Here is an 8,193-nt window from a genome sequence, read left to right as displayed (position 1 = left end):
TCGAATACGAGATTTAATTAGGTCAAAGTGTGAAAAATACATAACTCTTAAGGATTATCAAACATGAAAACATATTATTTTTTTATTTTAAGTTATGAACCTATGTATCACACAGTAACACATAACACTTAGTAAATAAATTAATGATTTGTAATGTAATGAACAATGATTATTATTTTTAGTTAGTATATTTTTTATTTCTTGAACCGTGGTTTCCATAGGTTATAACGTAGTTTACATAATAAGTTGCACGATGCAAATACACCACTGGTGATCCTTAACGTCTTGACAATGTTCTACATATACGAATTTTGTAGTCCATAATCAATACAAAGATAACAGTACTAACAAGTCATCGCTCATCTAAGATATTAACATTTAAACAATCAAACGGGAAGTACCACATCCACTTATGATAATAGAACATGCGTTGTGGCATTTCATTACGAATGAAGTAATCATAGCTCTTGTAGTGTGTCTGAGGGCCAGCCCATGACTCTGGTTTAATAGCAGCAGAAGACTTCTTCTCGCTTAGAAAGAAAGCATATTCTCTAATAGTCTTTTCTGGGGACACCCATTTCATTTCACCAAAATCTAGTTCCAAAACCTTGTAAGGTTGTGAAAAGAGACTCATCAGATACAAGTTATCACCAGAACTTATAAGCTGTGGATATAATAAATCCGGCTTCGGAAAATTCTTGGTTTCAAGTAACGTCCATTTGCGCTTCCAATTCGGATCGAGTCTAAGTTCACATACAGAATAATCGGTGTGTAAAATATATATCTTCCCCTTGAAAGCATGTAAATCAAGGATAGGGAGAGTGGAGGAGACATGATTCCATCCTCGTTTACCCGTTATAAAAAATGATATTTTCCTATGCAACACAACAAACACCCACCCAGATGTTGAAGGTGAAAAGAAAAGGATAGCCTTGATACTTAAATGTTCAAGAGCACGTACATAAATGGGGAAGCCAGGGAAATGAAGTTCATGCCTTGTGATAGGATTCACAAGCCAGAAGTCTTGGGTTTCCCGCCCACCCAAGATTAGGTAACCAGAAGTTAATCCAAAACAAATTCTACCAGCAGAATGGGGAATGAAAGTTCTGAACCTTCTTCTTTCAAAATCCTCCAGGTACCAATATGAGTCTTGATTACTAGCACGGGAGCATATCGACATGGGCGGTTTGGATGCCATAAACATGTTCCAGTTCGAGAGTGCAAGTGACCTCCATGACCTGCAAACTCCACTGAATGCAACGAAATCCACAACTCCCAGTTGCATCACAACTAGAAAAAACACATCATGGCTAAGATTTGACCAATGTGACACACCAATGTTGTCAAAAGTCTTGAACCTCTTTGTGGTAGATGATAATGATGATGATGCATCATCATCATGATTCTGGTGTCTGGTACTACTCCTTAACTTGGCCATTCCTAGTTTCCTACACTACCAAAAGATATAAAAAAATACCACATAAGATATAATAGTTGTAAACAAGATCAATACTATCTATGTTTAACAAATTGATTATAATCACTAACGCAATTTCTTGATGAAATTAAGTTAAAGGATATACAAGTGATGACAAGATTTAAGAACAGATTCAATCAAATCACTAAAGTCAATTTAATGGATATACAAGTAACAACTGATTTAAAACAAACTCAAATATAGAGTGTATTCATGATATGGATCAGACAGTAAACAAAAAAGCCGGGGAAAAGATTGTACACACAAAAAGGAACATCATCACTACAATGATATAATATAAAGACACATCATCACTACTCCATGACATGATAGAAAAAGGTTTGATAACAGAATTTAAAACCAACTACACCCCATAGAGGGTTACTATAGCACACGGTCACCATCATCTCAATAATTTAGAAAAAGCTAAAAATTAAAGAAAACCAAAAACATTAATATCAATTAAACCAGTTCGTGTTCAAATATATCAAATATATCGATGTCAGAATATGTTTAAAATCGGGCAATGGGAAAACAATAGGCATAAATATGGTCTTTTGTTGTATATCTAATCAAAGAAAGATCACAGAAAACCTAGATGACCGAGAGTTGAGATTAGTAGTTCTAGAACCAAAATAGCAGTTGGTAAACTGTTGATCTCCCACAGTGGTCTTATTTAGTTTCACTAGTTATTAGGAACCCATGGCCAATAGATTTGGAAAATAGTCTAAAGTGAATCATGGGTACTTAATTCTATACTGAAATTATGGTTTTAATGTTAGATCGAATCCCATGTAATAAATGTTGTCATTAACTATCATACAGATCAAAACACATGATCATCTTGCAAACTAAGTTGCAACTTTACTAACTTTGACGTTTAAATACAGCCACTGGCGTTAAAGAACCAAATTAAACTGATTAAAACATACTGAATCAATTAAGGGAAACAACTCAAATCAGGTCAATGATTAGTCGGACCAAATTAAAGCAAAATAGTCAGATTACGACAAAAAGATCAAATTTGTTGGCAGAAATCCGTAATATAACTTAAATCAGAGTTTGCATTACATAGCGACAAGGAGTGAGCTATACCTTGTAATGAAAAAATAACACGGCGTTGAGCGTAGAGCAGTTGAGACACTTGTATATGAGTACCAGAGAGGAAAAACCATAAAACCATAAAAATAAGAGTGACGGGGGAAACGAGGGAGGTCAAACTAAAATAAAAACCATAAAAATAAGAGTGACGTGGGAAACGAGGGAGGTCAAACTAAAATGAGAAACTACTTAAACAAGAGAATTACAGCCAACACATGACACTCTACGTCTTTGAACTTTTAATTTACTCCTAACATAATTAAAAAGAATGGGAAATTGATCACTTATGACTCTTTGAGAACTCACATCAGAAGCCCGATGTATCTCATCAAAACTACATGGACACGGATTTATTGAGGCCAGTTATACATATATTCTTCCATTGCCTCGTCGTCCTCTTTGTGTATCGGGGTCACTTTAAATTTGGGTTGCAAGTAGAAAGGAAAACGCAGACCTCCAATCAGCAAGTTGGAATTTCAATTTGATTCAGATTATGGTGGCGTAAAGACCCACCACTAAACTCAAGTTATTTGCGCCCGAGTGAATCGACAATTCCACCCAGAGCAATACGCAACAAGAAAATTGGAGCATTTCAGGAAGTACAGTCAGCTCCTCACGAAAGCTTTTCATAACAATGAAGTTAATTAGAAGCATTGCAATGGACACATACATACTGTGAGACTGTTAAACGGATGCATAACAAGTCAAAGTGTGCAGATTATGATTCTGAGGCTATTGCTATTGGGTATCTTGATTTTTTTGGTGAGATCGTGTTCTCTGTTCTGGATATATGTTGCATCTGATAAGGAACCAAACATATGTAGAAAACCTTGAGATACTTCGTCCTTCCATTAGAAAAAATGCACTTTAGCACATCTACCTATACCACCAAGATAGCATATGACCTCTAGATGCAACTATTACCACATGTACAACCTCAGTTTTCACTCTCTCTAACAACTATCCACGATGATTAATAAACAACTCCTATGACTCAATCAAAGCAACAACAAGAACATGGATCGGTTACCAAGCGAAGTTGTAGAACATCTCTGAAGTCATTAAAGTACCAATTGGATCAAGCGAATTTGTGACAAGTTCAATCCCATATTTACCTGTCAAAAGCACCATGGTCATCAGACTCTACAGTTATATGAGGCTTATTTCATCAAACTTCATTAAACGATGAAACCGAGCCTAAAAGGAACAAATTAAGCTAGGGTAATGGGCGGTGCTCCATAACCATTACATTTAAACATTCCATTACAACCGCCAGTATCACATTTTCATCTTCCACCTTCGTCAAAGTTGTGTAATATGTTTTTCCTCGGATGAAGAATTTAGGCATGCTCCGGTTTTCAGGTTGCTCGCATTTTCACTGATTGCTAGGCTTTATAAGACTAGAGATGTTGAATGAAAAGTCTTTCTAACATGATGATGAAGTGGTAATACAAATCAATACATAGCTTTTTTCACATTAGTAAGTCCTTCTAATTGTTGGTTGATTGGTTTTGATCCATACGGTTTAAAAGGAAAGTCTCGATCTTTTTATGAAAGTTTATTTTTATGTGTTTTACTTGTGTTTGAATATGACTCTTTTTAGATTAGTATAAATAAGGGTCATTGGTTTATTGTACAAAAGTAGTAACTTTCTTTTGAAAACGGATAAATAGGTAGAAAATAACCAGAAGTTTTTTATTAATAAGCAAAAGAAAGTTACTACTTTTCTACAATAAACCAATGACCCTTATTTATACTAATCTAAAAGAGTGATACTCAAACACAAATAAAACACATAAAAATAAGCTTTCCTAAAAAGATGAGACTTTCCTTTTAAACCGTATGGATCAAAACTAATTAACCAACAATCACCCCCTTAATTGGTTTGATCACACCATTCACAGCAACACTGAATCGTTGTCTTCCCGAACCATCCCGACTTTTCCCGGACACCCGACCTCGGTCACATCCAAAGTCATTTGTACCATTTTGATTGTTCACAACACATGTAACATCTAACATGACATCTCGTTGAATACATTCATTACCATCTCGACTTTTCCTGGATTCTCGACCTCTCCCCGACCACATACAAAGCCACCCGATTTGAACTCCAACGCCATAAAATTCACACAGTGTAGCTTGTCTATTCCCTTATTGTCTTGACAGCGAAACCTTTTCCGATCAATCATATTCCGAAATATTCTTCCACCGAACGCCCCAGTTCAACAATCGCCCAAATGTCGTGTGCATCCATAATCAACTTAACTTTAATTGCCCACAATGAATAACTCGTTGGAGTCAAAACCGGAACTTGATATGACATCGAACTTCATTCTTTAACCATCGACATCTTATTCTCCTTTTGACAACCTCGACCCCTTTAATCAAGTTTGTTCCGAGAGTACTCTTCCAACGGACAACAAGACAAGGTCACGACCACCTTTACCGTCTTCCATCACCCGCAAAACGAACCGAATCAAAGCCACTTGCTTTGACGTCTTCCCGTCCGTTTATTCCGCGCCTGCAGTTAGTCTCTCACAGACCCGATTAAGAGAAACTGGGGTTGCTTGTAATCAACCTAGAATTACGCCCCCTTCAAAAAACCTCTCGCTAGGTCCGCCCTACAGTGAAGGCCTACACTTTTCTTGAAACCGACTCTCAAACCAGCTCTCTTCAACCTTCGCTCTGATAACAAGTGTAAAACAAAGAAAACTTGATGCTTAAGAAAACAGATGAATAGGAGGAAAATAACCAAAAGCTTTTTATTAATAAGAAAAAGAAAGTTACTTCTTTTCTACAATAAACCAATGACCCTTATTTATACTAATTTAAAAAGATTCATACTCAAACACAAATAAAACACATAAAAATAAACTTTCCTAAAAAGATGAGACTTTCCTTTTAATCCGTATGGATCAAAACCAATTAGCCAACACTAATATGATGTCACCAAGCTACAAATCTAAGGATTTTAACTGTTGAAGACTTTAGATAGTGAAAATCATCACACCTTCTCCAAGTTTTCTCCGTCCACAAATCTACACACAGAGGTTATTCACCTTGCTGGTTCACAAGATTCGCTATAAACATACATATATGGTCTTTCAGTCTTATCCAAGTCCACATCATTTCATATGGATTGTAAGGTACAATTTATATATTTCTAATACATCGTTTATGATAAATGAATGCGAATTCACAAGAATAAAATGCAAAGCGTACCACGTACTTGTCACAAAAAGAGCACTTTTGTATAGATTAACAATATGTTCTATTGTTTTATTGTGATATTTTATCATTTTAAAATTTACATTGTACGATAAATCGAGCTCTTGTAACCCTCTATTATTGTTTGATCACCGAAGTCATCCAACTCTCAGTGGCCAAATACATTGGTTTACACCAAATCCACCATGGTCTGACATCATTAAGTGTAACCATCGACTGAATCCATGGTTTGACCTATAAAGCCACCATGGTTCATCACCATGGTTTAGCATAGCGAGTCACCATCAACTCAGTGCCAAGGTTTGACATAATAAAGCTACCATGGTTTGGCATCATTACGTGTCGCTATTGACCAAAGCCATGGATCGAACTATAAAGCCACCATAGTTTGGCATAGCGAGCCAGCATCAGCTCAGTGCCATGGTTCGACATAATAAAGCCACAATCGGCTCAACGCCATGGTTCGACATAATAAAGCCACCATGGTTCATCATTAAGTATCACCACCGGCCGAAGCCATGGTTCGACCTATAATGCCACAATGTCTCATCCCCATGGTTTGGCATAGTGAGTCACCATCGGCTCAGTGCCATGGTTCGACATAATAAATCCACCATGGTTCATCACTATGGTTTGGCATCATTAAGTGTCACCATCGCCCGAAGCCATGGTTCGACCTATAAATCTACCATGGCCCATCACCATGGTTTGGTATACTGAGTCACCATTGGCTCAGTGTCATGGTTTGACATAATAAAGCTACCATGGTTTATCACCATGGTCTGATATCATTAAGTGTCACTATCGGCCGAAGCCATGGTTCAACCTATAAAGCCACCATGGATTGGCATAGCGAGTCACCATCGGTTCAGTGCCATGGTTCGACACAATAAAGCCACCATGGTTTTCACACCATGATTCGGCTAAGTATAGGTCATTATGTTTCTTATGCCAGGGTTTGACCAAATACATATCACCATGTTTTTTATACTAGGGTCAATTAAATATGGGTCATTTTGGATCATACACCATTTGTGTTATTATTCAGCATACAATAAGTCCAAAGTAGGACCAGACATCGGCTTGCTCCTACTTTAGACTTGGTGGACTTATTGGATGGTTCTGTTTTTAAGGAAATTCTACCAGCATTTGTTTTTGGGACATATTGGTTATGCACGGTGTAACATCCCATTTAAAATATAGCAATTAAATAATAAACCGGAACCCCGAGATGTAATTATTATTATTATTACTTTATTATTATAGCCCAAAATCAAATGATAATTATCAGGGTTGGTTTCGGAAAGCCAAATGGCAAGATTTGGAATCTCCAGGGGCTAAAAGTTTATTTCTGGGATTTAATTTGTGATGATTTGCAGGAGTCAGGGGCTGTTAGGTAAGATTGCGACTTAATTGGAATGGATATTGAAATGATGAGGACTAAATGGCAAGATTTGGATTTAATTTGAGAAGAATAAGAGGAGAGGGACTAAATGTGTAATTCATCCAAAATTTGGAAGTGGACACGGGTGAAACCCGTTACCCTCATTAGCCCATATATATTATACATGTAACCACATGCAAATCCTAACCCTAAATTTAGTGTGTGTGGTTTTGTAGGTCGGATTTCTTAAGAAGGCCACCACCACAACCGTGAGGTGGTGGCTAGCACCTCCGACCACCACCTGCCACCACAGTGCGGCTATGTGTGTGTGTGTTATTTATGAGTGTGTGTAGCCTAGTGTGTGTATGTGTGTGCGTTTGGATATCGTGTTGTAACATTGCAATCGTTCAGAATAGTAAGAAAACTCTAAACCACCACCTTAAGGTGGTGGTTGCCGCCTCGTGCCACCACCAGCCGCCATGTTGGGTGGCGGTGTGCTCTGTTTGTGTTTTTGACTCGTTTGGGGATGCTTGGACATAATTATGCCCAATGAAACCCTAGTGGGCCCAAAGAGACCCTCATGGGTCCAATAAGGCCCAAAGTGACCGAAAATCCCAACCAACGGACTAATAGGCTAGTATTGGGTTGGAAAACCCTAATTAGGGTTTGGAAAACCCTAATGGCATAAAACCCCAATTAGTGGGAATTGATCGGGACACACACGGGAATTATTTAATAAACTTAAAATAGTAATTAATGATCAATTGCAAATTAACCTAAAGTAATATTGGACTTAATGGATTAAGTCCTTAATGGGTTAAGTAGGAACACTTAACCCTAATCGTCATTTCATGTGAAACCCCTAATTTCACATGGGCCTTGAGTTGGACCTTCCTATTGGGCTTTCGCGATTGGATTATTGATGAGCTATCCAAGAACAAGTTAGTGAACCAAAATAATTAGATGGGCTTTAGGATAAGGCTCATGTAAGGACTTGGGC

The 8,193-nt window shown here is 37.4% G+C and overlaps 1 protein-coding gene across 1 annotated transcript; it reads right to left on the bottom strand.

Annotated features, from left to right (window-relative positions):
* Positions 1–352: 352 nt before the first annotated feature.
* LOC145064019 (uncharacterized) lies at positions 353–1,438 on the bottom strand. Its single transcript, XM_079011551.1, has one exon. It carries the CDS (start codon positions 1,436–1,438, stop codon positions 353–355), a length of 1,086 nt encoding a protein of 361 aa, XP_078867677.1.
* Between the last annotated feature and the right edge of the window lie 6,755 nt (positions 1,439–8,193).

The sequence above is a fragment of the Lactuca serriola genome, chromosome 7 (assembly GCF_051521515.1).
Source record: "Lactuca serriola cultivar US96UC23 chromosome 7, Lser_US96UC23_V15, whole genome shotgun sequence".
NCBI classification, from domain to species: domain Eukaryota; kingdom Viridiplantae; phylum Streptophyta; class Magnoliopsida; order Asterales; family Asteraceae; genus Lactuca; species Lactuca serriola.
This window is presented reverse-complemented; position numbering and strand designations above follow the sequence as displayed.